The 14,581-nt window shown below is 47.8% G+C and overlaps 1 protein-coding gene across 2 annotated transcripts in view; it reads left to right on the forward strand.

The window, feature by feature from the left end:
* The first annotated feature begins 225 nt into the window (after positions 1-225).
* The window catches only part of scml2 (Scm polycomb group protein like 2), a 34,733-nt gene continuing 20,377 nt past the window's right edge, over positions 226-14,581 (forward strand). The window contains exons 1-7 of one of the 2 annotated variants that reach the window (XM_030726439.1): positions 226-302; positions 9,065-9,138; positions 9,379-9,447; positions 9,894-9,964; positions 12,887-13,121; positions 13,765-13,853; positions 14,247-14,490. In XM_030726439.1, the coding sequence (XP_030582299.1) occupies positions 9,117-9,138; positions 9,379-9,447; positions 9,894-9,964; positions 12,887-13,121; positions 13,765-13,853; positions 14,247-14,490 (730 nt within the window). In that variant the 5' untranslated portion in view covers positions 226-302; positions 9,065-9,116. Of the gene's footprint in view, positions 307-9,064; positions 9,139-9,378; positions 9,448-9,893; positions 9,965-12,886; positions 13,122-13,764; positions 13,854-14,246; positions 14,491-14,581 lie in introns of both variants that reach the window. The other variant, XM_030726440.1, reaches the window with a different exon arrangement.

Raw genomic sequence — 14,581 nt, forward strand, 5'->3', positions numbered from 1 at the left:
TCTCTATTCTCATCGCCTCCTGTATGATAATTAGCATGCCACAATAAAAAAATACACAAGAGAGAAATTTTCGTTTCCACGTGACCTACTGTTTAATACAAAAACCCAACATGAGACAATACCTTCCTTAATAAAATGCTATTAATATTTCCCCTCCTCTACCCCAGTTATTTTTTAACCTCCTGTGTTAAAATATGAATTACAGCACTGCGCGGTGGACATGCGCGATGCTGCAGCGAATATGGCGGCTTGCATCTGATAGAAAGTGAGGAATCTCGCATCAAAATACCCGGTTTCACACGGTTGGTACGGCTCATGTCTCTTTATTCCTCTCGTGTGCTGTTTTGTTTTCCGTGCTGCGATCAAAAGCGGTCGGCTTTCCTGCTATTAGTGCGCGCAGTGATAGAGAGCGGAGCGTGTTTATACTGGATTCTGTGCAGACGGGGAGCTCGGTGCTGCTCACAGCAGCTACATTGAACTCTGCAGCTTTCCCTTCGCTTTCTGTCTACAGGGTTCCTGCAGAGGATTGCACTGCAACTGAGAAAAAACACCCCCAAAAAAACAAAAAACGTTTAGCGCGATCCTGCAGCCTCGTAGTAACACCGCCGTGGATACATTGTATCGTTAGCAGTGTTTAGCCTGCGTGAGGAGCGCTGTCCCGCCCACTAAATGTGACCGTAACCCAAATGAAAATGCGTCACAGACTTTTCTTCACATTTAAATTGGTATCTTCTGCTTATTTAACCTCACTCCTCCCAGGCTGCAAAATAAAAGAGAACAATACGCGTTTATTTTTTGCCCAAACATACACGCTGTTTCATTCCGCAGAGGTTTTATGAGACTCATCTTCAACGCTGGTGTTAGGAAAGCAGTTTGGGTTTAAAAAGAATAAATAAATAAAAAATAAATTGCCGTGAAAGTTGTAGGGTGTGAGACGATCTCCCAAGTTATGATCGCGGAGGTGACGCCCTGCAGCGACTCACACACCCCTCAGCCTCCCAGCAGCAGTAATGCGATCCATCCACTGTCCTGTCTCCAAACTGTCCTGCCTCACAGAGGAAACACCAGGCGAGGCCGAGAGCAGGGTTTGCGAGCTGAGCTCACTGTTGTCAAATTAAAAAAAAAAAAAAAAAAAAAAGAGTCTGAAGGGCGTGATGTAGGGTGAACACCCCTCACCATTTTTAGAGTGATATTATTTAACAATTAACCGAACACGCTATGATGTTATCTAAACATCAATAAGTCACCTCCTATAATTTGGTCATTGGTAATTGATTCATTCTTGATCTGACAAACAATTTCTCGTTTACTTTTTTCTGCTTGTTTCTGAAATGCAGCTCCAACTGTGAAATAATGAGAACATTAAAAACTAAGACACGTGCAGTTTACAGCCTCATAAAGGACGTTAGAACCTGTGAATATGCAGCATTTGGGGCTGAGAAATTACTTAAACCATTTATTGATTATCAAAAGTAAAGTAATCCACTACCTGGTTCACTCCCAGGCTTTCCCCTCCTCTTTATCTTAATGTGAACAAACTTTTATGCCACATTACCCGGTGGTTTATAAAACTGCCATGGATGTTTCTCAGCATTTCTTTCCACATTTTGCCTTCCAATCTAAAAACAACAATAATAATTAAAATAAAGTTTGATTAATGATGGCAATAAATTACTTGCATCTGACTCTTCATTAGTTTGAAAGTCAGAAATCAAAAGCTTGTTTGGAAGATAACTGGGATGTGTTTTATTGATATAAAAGTATAGAAAAAATAAAATAAGTATAAAAAAAGAAATTTTGATATGAAAAATGTGTTCCTTATAAGAAACAAACAAACAAAAAAAGAAATCAGTGACAAACACTGTGACAGCTCCTCCTGTTGAGTGAGAGTCACAGCTTTTTCGCATCTTCTCACTGTTCAGTTTTGTGAACATCGCACTAATCCCAGATCAGTGGCTGCCTGAGTGGAAATGGAGATTGTAAAAATTAAGTGCTTCCTGGTCTGCGGGGCAGTTTTGTCTGACCCTCTTGAGAAAGGAGGACAAACCAATGCAAACACTGAACCGGTCTGGAGCTGGAATCCTTTTCATGTCTGCCCGGAGACGTCCCACATCCACACGTCTTAATGGCCTTTTATGGCAGCTTGGAATCTTTATGACTTCTTCTGACTCAGTGGGATTCATTGCACAGATGGGGGGGGGGGATCTTCAGAGGGAGGGACAGCCACAATATATTGCAGATGCTAAAACTTTGAAGCACAAAGAGAGGAGACACTGCCAGGCTTCTGAAGAAATTTTAGCCTTTGAATTTATGGATTTAAGTTGTATTTTTCCCTCTTTTGTATGCTGTGGATTATTTCTGCTGTAACTATGGACAGAATTCGCATGGCGTGGGTGTCATGGCCGGGGAGGAAACAGGCGAGGAATGGCTGACACGAAGGACTCCAGAAGTCAGCGTAACTTAAAAGGGATTTATTTAAGCAGGGGGAAAACAAATACAAAAATCTTGGAAGGGAGACGACGGTCAAACACAGGGAACACACGGGCACACAACATCAACGACGCGACAAGGAACACATGGAAACTGAGGGCTTAAATACACACTGGGTAATCAGGGCAAGAGGAAACAGCAGGGAACAACAGGTGAGGCAAATGAAACTAATTACACAGGGGAAGCAAAGCTGAACACAAAGCACAGGAAAACCAGACTGTCAAAATAAACAGGAAGTGACAAACCAAGGAACATACTGACTAAACACGGGGAACTGGCACAGACTCAGGACAGAGACGCAGACATATCACAACACTAGTAAATAAACTAACACAAAACGCTGGGCCAACGGCCCAGGACATGACAGTACCCCCCCCTCAAAGGCCGGCTCCCGACGGCCAAAACCAGAAAACAAAACCAGACAAGGGCGGGAGGCGGGGGACCAGGAGGGAGGGCCCGAAACAAAAACAAAGACAGGGAGCAAAACAGAAATCACAGGGCGTGAACAAAACAAATCAAACCCGTACCGGAAGAAAACAAAAACACAGGACCAGAACAAAAGGCGACGGCACAAGGCCGGAGACAGTCCAAAACAGGGGGTCGAAACAAGGAACAGTCCAGGAGCTATGAAAAAACAAAAAACAGCAGGGGAAAAAACAGTCCACAGTTCAGGGGAGTCAGTGGGAAATCCAAAAACAAAAAACACACAGTTCAGGAGGCCGCAGAGGCCAAGGGGCCACAAAGCAAAATCCCAACGAGGGAGGCCGACCGCGCTCCCAGCGGCGGCGGCGACGAGGACGAGAAGGAATCACTGGAGGCCGACCGCGCTCCCAGCGGCGGCGGCGACGAGGACGAGAAGGAATCACTGGAGGCCGACCGCGCTCCCAGCGGCGGCGGCGACGACGAGGGGGAGTCACTGGAGGCCGACCGCGCTCCCAGCGGCGGCGGCGACGACGAGGGGGAGTCACTGGAGGCCGACCGCGCTCCCAGCGGCGGCGGCGACGACGAGGGGGAGTCACTGGAGGCCGACCGCGCTCCCAGCGGCGGCGGCGACGACGAGGAGGAGTCACTGGAGGCCGACCGCGCACCCAGCGGCGGCGGCGACGACGAGGAGGAGTCACTGGAGGCCGACCACGCGGCATGCGGCGGCGACGAGGAGGAGTCACTGGAAGCCGACCGCGGGGCGTGCGGCGGCGGCGACGGGGAGCAGACACTGGAGCCCGACCGCGGGGCATGCGGCGGCGGAGAAGGGCGACCCCGGGCTCTGGTGGGGAACCCTCGGGTGACGTGGAGCGCTCGGACTGAGCAGAGACCCCCACCGGCTCGGACTGAGCGGAGACCCCCATCGGCTCGGACTGAGCGGGACCCTCTGGCGCGGAGCGCTCGGACTGAGCGGAGACCCCCATCGGCTCGGACTGAGCGGGACCCTCTGGCGCGGAGCGCTCGGACTGAGCGGAGACCCCCATCGGCTCGGACTGAGCGGGACCCTCTGGCGCGGAGCGCTCGGACTGAGCGGAGACCCCCATCGGCTCGGACTGAGCGGGACCCTCTGGTGCGGAGCGCTCGGACTGAGCGGGACCCTCTGGCGCGGAGCGCTCGGACTGAGCGGGACCCCCTGGCTCGGACTGAGCGGAGACCCCCATCGGCTCGGACTGAGCGGAGACCCCCATCGGCTCGGACTGAGCGGAGACCCCCATCGGCTCGGACTGAGCGGAGACCCCCATCGGCTCGGACTGAGCGGGACCCTCTGGCGCGGAGCGCTCGGACTGAGCGGAGACCCCCATCGGCTCGGACTGAGCGGGACCCCCTGGCTCGGACTGAGCGGAGACCCCCATCGGCTCGGACTGAGCGGAGACCCCCATCGGCTCGGACTGAGCGGGGCCCTCTGGCACGGAGCGCTCGGACTGAGCGGAGACCCCCATTGGCTCGGACTGAGCGGAGACCCCCATCGGCTCGGACTGAGCGGAGACCCCCATCGGCTCGGACTGAGCGGAGACCCCCAACGGCTCGGACTGAGCGGGACCCTCAGGCTCGGAGCGCTCGGACTGAGCGGAGACCCCCAACGGCTCGGCCTGCGCGGGACCCTCAGGCTCGGAGCGCTCGGACTGAGCGGGACCCCCTGGCGGCTCGGACTGAGCTGAGCCCTTGGGCTGAACGGGGCCTACATGGTGAGGCTCCGGATGCGCAGGCTGGGACTGCGGAACAGGGCACACTGCTGCTTTATTGAGCAGCAGGGGCCGCTCGGGGAATAGCCAAGGTGCAGGGGACTGCATGGGAGCTGACGCTATGGGCTGCGTGGAAGCAGGCCGGGAGACGACTGGCTGCGTGGAAGCAGGCCGGGAGACGACTGGCTGCGTGGAAGCAGGCCGGGAGACGACTGGCTGCGTGGAAGCAGGCCGGGAGACGACTGGCTGCGTGGAAGCAGGCCGGGAGACGACTGGCTGCGTGGAAGCAGGCCGGGAGACGACTGGCTGCGTGGAAGCAGGCCGGGAGACGACTGGCTGCGTGGAAGCAGGCCGGGAGACGACTGGCTGCGTGGAAGCAGGCCGGGAGACGACTGGCTGCGTGGAAGCAGGCCGGGAGACGACTGGCTGCGTGGAAGCAGACCGCGAGCTAGGGAGAGCAGACTGCAAGCTAGGGAGAGCAGACTGCGAGCTAGGGAGAGCAGACTGCGTGGAGGCAGACTGCGAGCTAGAGCATGCCGACTGCGTGGAAACTGACCGAGAGCTAGGGAGATCTGGCTGCGTGGAAACTGACCGAGAGCTAGGGAGATCTGGCTGCGTGGAAACTGACCGAGAGCTAGGGAGATCTGGCTGCGTGGAAACTGACCGAGAGCTAGGGAAATCTGGCTGCGTGGAAACTGACCGAGAGCTAGGGAGATCTGGCTGCGTGGAAGCTGACTGAACGCTACGGGGAGCAGTCTGCGTGGAGACTGACTGAGAGCTAGGAAGAGCTGACACTGGGCAAGCTGTCATTACTGGAGCTACCGAGGGAGCCGGAGCTGAGGGAACTGCGACTAAAGATGGAAAAACTGCAGATGAAGAGACCAAAACCGAACTGACTGAAGGGTCCAAGGGGATTACGGAGCTAACTGACGTTAAAGCGGAGGGAGCAGACTGAGAGGGCACAGAAACAGCTGACACCGGGGACCGAGGAAGAGCTACTGGGGCTGACTGAGACTGGAGTGGACAGGGAGCGACTGGAGCTGGGGCTGACTGAAGGCGAGGGGAAGCGACTGGAGCTGGGGCTGACTGAAGGCGAGGGGGAGCGACTGGAGCTGGGGCTGACTGAAGGCGAGGGGGAGCGACTGGAGCTAGAGCTGACTGAAGGCGAGGGGAAGCGACTGGAGCTAGAGCTGACTGAAGGCGAGGGGAAGCGACTGGAGCTAGAGCTGACTGAAGGCGAGGGGGAGCGACTGGAGCTAGAGCTGACTGAAGGCGAGAGGGAGCGACTGGAGCTAGGGCTGACTGAAGGCGAGGGGGAGCGACTGGCGCTAGAGCTGACTGAGACCCTGCTGCTGCAGCTAACGCAGAAAACCGATGCGAAGGCTTGGGTCTGGCTGCCCCCACCCGCGGAACAGGTACGGGTGCAGAGGTCAGCCCGTCCGTGGCTGCCCCCACCCGCGGAACAGGTACGGGTGCAGAGGTCAGCCCGTCCGTGGCTGCCCCCACCCGCGGAACAGGTACGGGTGCAGGGGAAGCTGGAGCTAAGGGAGCTGGAGCAGGGTGAGCAGAGGGAGCTGGAGCTAACTGAGGGGTCTGGGACTGCGACTGAGGGGGAGCTGGAGCTACAGCTGACTGGGAACACTGCGACTGAGGGGGAGCTGGAGCTACAGCTGACTGGGAACACTGCGACTGAGGGGGAGCTGGAGCTACAGCTGACTGGGAACACTGCGACTGAGGGGGAGCTGGAGCTACAGCTGACTGGGAACACTGCGACTGAGGGGGAGCTGGAGCTACAGCTGACTGGGAACACTGCGACTGAGGGGGAGCTGGAGCTACAGCTGACTGGGAACACTGGGAAAAAGCTAAGGGAACTGACAGGAGTGGCTGAGAGGCTGCAGCAGTGGTCTGTGGTGCTGGCTGTAGGTGAAGGGTGGTGATTACAAAGTCTTTCACTAACCCGTGCAAGGAGTCCAACAGCCAAGGGAAACTGGCAATCAGGTCTTGAAGCCTGGTGGTGATGGCTTCCTGTTCCTCCTTACACGGGTCAGATAACAAGTCCAAGCATAATCGGTCCACTCTTCGGATCAAAATTTTCCTGCTCTCCTCTGAGAGGGAGGAAGCAGCAGAGTACATGACGGGCTGAAGTTGCTCTTTCTGCTCCCGCGGCGATTCTCTCTGATGCTGCCGGGAGCTTGGTCTTCCTCCGTCAGCAGCAGGCAGTGGTGACGCGGAAGTGGTGGGAGGCCAAGGACCCCTGTGACCCAGGAATCGGAAAAATGACTCCTCTGGAGTCATTCCGGGCGCCGGCTCCAGGAAAACGTCTCTCCGCTTCCTCCGGTATCTCGTCCTCCGTGGCTGCGGCGACTGCTGAGAAAAGGAGGGACCAGCAAGCGGAGTGACAGGTGAGGGAGCGGCCGGCGCCAAAAACAGTCCGCCCACGCGGCAGACCTGCGGTTTAGGCGGGGGCGGTGAGCGGCGTCGCCGGGGACCGTTCAAAAAAGCTGGTCCCCCCAGCGCCAGGCGAGTGCCGTTGTAGCGGCCGGAGCTTGCAGGGTCTTTAGTATGGTCGCGTCGTTCTGTCATGGCCGGGGAGGAAACAGGCGAGGAATGGCTGACACGAAGGACTCCAGAAGTCAGCGTAACTTAAAAGGGATTTATTTAAGCAGGGGGAAAACAAATACAAAAATCTTGGAAGGGAGACGACGGTCAAACACAGGGAACACACGGGCACACAACATCAACGACGCGACAAGGAACACATGGAAACTGAGGGCTTAAATACACACTGGGTAATCAGGGCAAGAGGAAACAGCAGGGAACAACAGGTGAGGCAAATGAAACTAATTACACAGGGGAAGCAAAGCTGAACACAAAGCACAGGAAAACCAGACTGTCAAAATAAACAGGAAGTGACAAACCAAGGAACATACTGACTAAACACGGGGAACAGGCACAGACTCAGGACAGAGACGCAGACATATCACAACACTAGGAAATAAACTAACACAAAACGCTGGGCCAACGGCCCAGGACATGACAGTGGGACTGTGCTGAGGTTTTACTTAAAATTGATCTATAGTTTTGGGCCAGATTTTCAGCATAAACAGCGGGGTAACAGTTTTATTTTCTTAAAAAGGAGTGGTAATGGTGAAAAAGCTGCTACCAGAGAAGTCCATATGGAATTGAATAGCAAGATATTTTAATCCAAATCGTAAGCAGGACAGGTTTTAGTTACCTCCTTGCCTCTGATTGAAGTTCTTTATTTGTTTTACACACTTAACAGCGCTCGTGGATCCTTTATGACCTCTGACATTTTCATGGGCAAAGTTGAAGTAAATTATAGATCGCGGTCAGATAAATAAGAAGGTCTGGAATGTATGATATTTAGTTTTTCTCACTCTCAACAGAACCCATAAAATGACTAAACCTGCATGTGTTGATCCACCTCTGTCAGTTCTTTCCAGCTTTGCTAACCTGTCTGTATGGTGCCACAAATGTTACTCAAACAAGTGTGGATGTTGTTTGTTAGGTACTGTTTTTAGCCGTGGCTGGATTCATGTGATTATAGATGTGCTTGACTCAGAATAACGGTTGTGAATGTTTCAGGTAACTGACAGTAACAAGAATGGGTTAGTGGGCTTTGGCCACACAGTTTAGGTTTGTTGGATAAAGTCACTTTTTTGTTTTGGTCTTTCCATGTGATTTGTTGAGAGTAAAAAAAAAAAATCCCATTTTTGAAAAAGGTCCAGCAAATTTATTTGCAGAGCAATTTTGAACAACGAGGCAAATCAGTAGACTTTACAGAGGACAGAAAAGGCAAAAGAGCAGTGAAAAAGACATTTAAACAAGCATGAAATAGAGCTGAAGATAAAACAGGGGAGTATACATTAGAATGGATCATTATATGAGCCGACATTTAATTTAATAAAAAGATGTCAAGCTTTCATTCAGATGCATGTTTCTTAGAAAGTGAATGCAGCTTTCTAGTGTCTATTTTTGATCCTGTGGACAGTAGGCAGACATGTTCCAGACAATCTGAGAGATCTGGATATTTCATAATGTAGCAGCAGATCAGAAATGTAATTTAGCTCTAAACTATTTAGTGTTTATAAACCAGCAGTAGCATTCTAAAGTAAATTCTCCAACATGGACACATAGAGGGATGTCATCTTTCGCAGTATAACAAAAGTGAAATTAATTTTTAGCATAAGTTTATAATCCCTTAATTAAGTTATGTACGCTTAGTGCAGAGTAATTTACACTTAATTATCCAGAATAATTAAATTTCAACAGCTAAAGGCTGCCATACTTAAAATATAGTTTTATGTTACATGAAAACTCTCAAGAAAAGTTAGATGATTTCATTTGGTCTGTTGTGAGATGAACTTTTTGGACTGTGTTATTTCTAGCATCTGTTGGGGTGACTGCCTGTCTGACTTGACCTGAAGAAGCACCGTCATCATGGGCCGAACACCACACAGAGGTAAGCCTGCACAGCGCGGTTGTGCCAATTTGATCCAAAAGAAACCCTCAAAAGGTGCATCACCAAAACGATGAAAATCCTCACTGATTTTTACAAAGACATGATTGGAGTCTTTCGTGTTTGGTATGTTTGAGGTAGTTTGAGAACTGTTACAATGCCTCCATTCTCACAGTAATTAAAGTCTGTATATCAGAAGCTTCATAATTCTGATGAGCCGTTCAATCACCGCTTTGATTTCAGATCAAAAGGAGGAGAAGAAGGAGAGACGGAGCAGCATCACAGCAGGCTCTGCTCTTGACAAGTCTAATGGTTAGCTATGCAGATCTCTGCCTTGTCACTCCTCATTGTTAACCCTCTCATTATCAGTCTAATTTAAACCTATTTTTATTAATCCAGCCACTTCAGTGTCACCACTTCCACAGTTAATAACCCATTATATCTTTTTTTAGGAAGTTTCGGGGGTAGGATCACAAAAGCACCCTTACTTTTCTGCCAGTATTACTCACATCTATCACTTTTTTTTTGGTTGTTTCTAACATCCTGTACAGATTAAGATTTACTTTGAATTAACAATCATAACATTTTTCTTTTACTTAAATCAGTCTTAGTGTTGTAAACAGCTTTTTTCAAACAAAAAATACTTTGAGTACAAATTGATTCGTTTTATTTTAACACTTGATTTTTGTCACTTTCCTTTTTCAATCACAAATTCTGTACCTGAGTGATCAGCATTTTGTTTCTGTCCATATTGCTAGAACCATTCAGCTGGGAGGAATATCTGAGAGAAACGTCCTCCATTGCAGCATCGCCTTCGTGCTTCAAGCAGGTACCTGATCATTAAGAAGAATTTTTAATATGCCACATCATTAATCTCCCCTTTGAGTGTATTGTTGTCTTCAATTTGTCCTTGAATGAAAACATTCTGTGATAATTTCAGACAAAATGTTTTATAAAGAAGTGTTGCTCAGGTGATGATTTACTGTCAGCCAAAAAACAAAAGCACCAAGAAATGCCAACAAAAAAAAAATTGAGCTTGACTGAGCATAATTTTTGGAGTGTACTCGTGACAATTTTTGCCCCTTTATCCAGAAGACCATTTGTGAGGTCAGATGCTCAGATGCTGATGCTGGGGCCTGGCTCACAGCCTCTGTTCTAGTTCATCCCAAAGGCGTTCGACGCGGTTATGGCAAGGGTTGTTGTGTGGGCCAGTCAAGTCCTTCCACACCAAACTCCAACCGTGCCTTTATTGGCCTTGCTTTGTGCACTGGGTCACAGTCATGCTGGAAAAGAAAAGGGCCTTCCCCAGACTGTTCCCACAAAAGCTGGAAGCATAGCATTATCAAAAATGGCTCGGTATGGTGAAGTGCTCATGACAAATGAATTGGTTTATAGCTAAGAGCTGCGTTTTGCACAGCTGCACACCCATTATGAGGTTCACCCTGCTGGTTTAAGTATTTTTCAGCTTTATGCCATCAGTTACAATTGTTAGAATAATAAAAAAAAGTGATCAAATGTAATAAGTTAAGCCTCTTAGAACAATAAGTTGCATAGTTTAAGTAGTAAGCTATTGCAACTTGAAAGTAACCTTCCTGACACTGCACATCAGTCTTAATGTTAAACAAACATTATGTTCAACTTTAAGGAAACCTGGACTGGCTCCCAAACAGATGAGGCTCAGGACCAAGTTATGTAATATGAACTGGTATTAGTTGAAAGCTGGCTTTTTACCTTGAATGTTTCCTCTTCTTTACTATCAGTTAGTAAGGTTTTTTTTTAGCCTTTCAGAGATTCAGAGATTTGCCTCAGCTGTCAGTGAACACTTCAAGAACAAAAGAGACATCACAGTTACAGTCATTACGTGCATTAACCTCAAAGAGCTCTGCGACAACAGCAGCAATGCCACTAAGAATCAAAACACCACAATCTACAAGCAACACACCTCCCATATTACCTGGATTTGTTCAACTGAATTATTCTTCAGCCACCCCTCATTTCTTCATATTTCATTTATATCAGGTCTTTGCTGGAAAAAAAAATCCAGCAAAGACCTGACACAGGACCTAAGAGATGCATCTGGACCTTCAGTTAACCCATCTACTGTCCACTGAAACCTCATCAGAAATGGTTTCAGTGGAAGGGTGGCTGTCAAGAAGCCATTCTTAATGTAGGGAAACAGGGAGAAAAGGCTGAGGTATGCCACATTATGCAAGAACTGGACTCAAAATTGGTGGCGACAGGTCTTATGAAGTGATTAATCCAAATGAGGTAGGATAGGCTTTAGCCCCCCCCCCCCCTATTAATATTTTTAATATGGATGGATGGATGGATGGATGGATGGATGGATGGATGGAAATTGTTGTCAGTGTGTACAGAGGAGGTCATGGATTGGCCTCCCCAGAGCCCGGACCTCCACATTATTGACAAAGAATGAAACAAAAGGCAGCCAACATTCAGAGAGTTCAGGCTGTGTTGAAGAATAAAGGCTGCAGAGATGTATAAAGTACTGGAGTAGAGGAGTGGAGTAGAAGTACAAGTACTATATAAAAAAATTGACTTGAGTAAAAGTTGAAGTGTTCTTTCAACACCATACTCAAGTGGAAGTACAGAAGTACTCAATTTTTTTGGTACTTAAGTATTGCAAGTAGAAGTATTTCAAAAATTGCTACTCAAGTACCGAAAGTACAAGTACAAGTAAAAGTACAAGTACTGTGTATATTAAAGAAAGGCAGTCAAAAGTTTGATTATCATTGTTTATATTATTTCAACATTTGAAAGGCACAATGTATTTGGCTGAAGCTGGAGTACAATGATAAAAGGCCATACAAGTGTTTACAAAAAAACAAACACAAATAAAACATCTCAAAAGGCCAGAGGGGCAGTCCACAGAGCAGCTAAAAGACAAACCTGGACAAGGTGTTCCTGGGACGTCATCCATCTCGATATCGGACAGTAAGCTGACGCGTTCTGTCCTCAATACTTGCAAGCAACAGCGCAAAAGGCGGAGACGAAGCCTGCGTTTTTTTTTATAGGCTTGATCGCTCAAATCGCCCAATGATGAGCCAGCTTCATAAACCGTGACAGCGCCATCTACCGCTCTGGCATTGATACTATGACTTGGGGATGATTAATAACGTTTTCATAATAGTAACGAGTAACGATTCAGCACGTGAAAAATGTATCGGAGTAAAAGTATTAAATTAATCAAAAATATATAGTGGAGTAAAAGTGAAAGTAGGGGAAAAAATATGTACTCCAATAAAGTACAGATACTGCATTTTAGTACTTAAGTACAGTACTTAAGTAGTTCTACTTCTACATCTCTGAAAGGCGGTCACACCAAATATTGACTTTCAAGCTTGCCAGAATTGTAAAAACTCTATTTTTGCCTTATGTGTGTTTGCACATGTTTCAATAAATCGCTGGACCCGTTTCACATTTTCATAGCAAAAATAAAGAAATGAAGGGTGGCTCAAGACTTTTGCACAGTACTGTATACTGAAAGACACAAAAAATTTCTCAGGCACTACGTCAGATAGAGCAAATGGGCTAAGTACCACAGGCTGTGAAAGCCACAAATTGCTGTTATTTTTATTATTGATACACAATACAAAATTGAGGAAATTTACCAGACTCATGTTTCATGTTCTACATTTGAAGCTGAGTGTGTATACTACTCTAACGTCTATCATTACATCAGCCCCCCAAACAAGGAGAGATGACTGAAGGTCTGTTGGTATCTCCTCTGCAGTCCAGAGTCCCGCCCTCCAATGACTTCAAGGCAGGTATGAAACTTGAAGCGCGGGACCCTCGCAACTCTAACTCAGTGTGTATTGCAACGGTGATGGGCATGATGGGCACTCGGCTACGCCTGCGTCTGGATGGTAGCGACAACACCAACGACTTCTGGCGGCTGGTCGACTCGTCGGACATCCAGCCAATAGGAACTTGCGAGAGGAACGGAGACATGCTGCAGCCGCCGCTCGGTGGGTGTCTTTAATCTGTTACAAGGAACATTTTAATTATTGCCATTTTCATGTGACGTTCAGGGTGCGATTGTAAATTTAAACACGAATGACTACGGTTCCTATAAAATAAACACTTGCTCAAATAAACGTATTTGACAAAATAAGATAAACATGCACATAATGCATAAAAAATGTAATATTATAATGGCATGATTTGGTATTTAAGGCATATATAAAATAATTTCATACTTAATTTGCCTCTCCCAAGGACCGTATGCTGTCCTATGGTACATTATCATGTCCTATTTTCTTTATTTGGACTTGTCATAGTTGGGAAAACACAGGTGTTCTTTACCCAGCCTGAAACTAAAACAGCTAAATTGAATTAATTTTAACACTGTTTTTTTTCTGCTGTTAAATGTGAAATATCTTCTGTTGAAAAGGTTTATCAGTAAGTGCAGTTTGGTGACATCCAGTCCTTTCTGAAAAACAGTGGCCTGTTTTAAAATAAACAGAATGAAAATATACTACAGGTAAAAGCACTTTCCCACATTTATGCAAGAATCGTATAGACATCCAGTATGAACATAAAGAGGTCCTGGTCAGTGATTTGCAGCATCACCCCCCAGGTTAAACTGTACGGTTTTTCTCTTGTGTACAGGTTTCAGGATGAATGCCTCCTCATGGCCCATGTTCCTCTTACGAACGCTCAGCGGAGCAGAGATGGCCCCAGCCTCTGCTTTTAAGAAGGTAATGACAACAGGAAACATTAAAGAAATACACAAAAATAAATTAGAACTGGTTAAAAATGTGCTTATACAACACATTAGCATTTACCCATTCACACAAGCACTGTTTTCTATTGTAAAGTGCTTTCTATCTAACATTCACACACATTCAGAGAGCAACTTGGGGTTCAGTATCTTGCCCAAGGATACTTTGGCACGCAGAGCAGCCAGGACTCAAACCACCAACCTTCCAATTAGTAGATGACCTGCTCTGGCTCCTGAGCCACAGCCACCTCCACGTTGTTAGATTAATTTTTTTCACCTTCTGTGCAATTTATTTGCCATTCAAACATAGTTCCTTTGGATTTACAGGATTCATTTTATTTGCATGCAATGTGTTCACGTGTTTATTTAGGAACCGCCCAGCCCTGCTAAAAGCTACTTTCAGCCTGGTATGAAGCTGGAGGCAGTGGACAGGAAGAACCCTTACCTGATTTGTCCCGCCACAGTGGGTGAGGTCAGAGGTCAGGAGATTTTTGTCATGTTTGACGGCTGGCGAGGCGCCTTTGACTATTGGTGCCCCTTCGACTCCAGAGACATCTTCCCTGTCGGCTGGTGTGCCCTGACAAAACACAACTTACAACCACCGGGAAACTTCTGTGAGTGCTGCTTTCCTTGATACGTTTTCTTGTCGTGATTTTTTTGAAGCAGTTGTGTCTGTGTGTTTTTTTTTTGTTTTTTTTTTTAACA

Source organism: Archocentrus centrarchus, chromosome 3 (genome assembly GCF_007364275.1).
Source record: "Archocentrus centrarchus isolate MPI-CPG fArcCen1 chromosome 3, fArcCen1, whole genome shotgun sequence".
Lineage (NCBI taxonomy): Eukaryota > Metazoa > Chordata > Actinopteri > Cichliformes > Cichlidae > Archocentrus > Archocentrus centrarchus.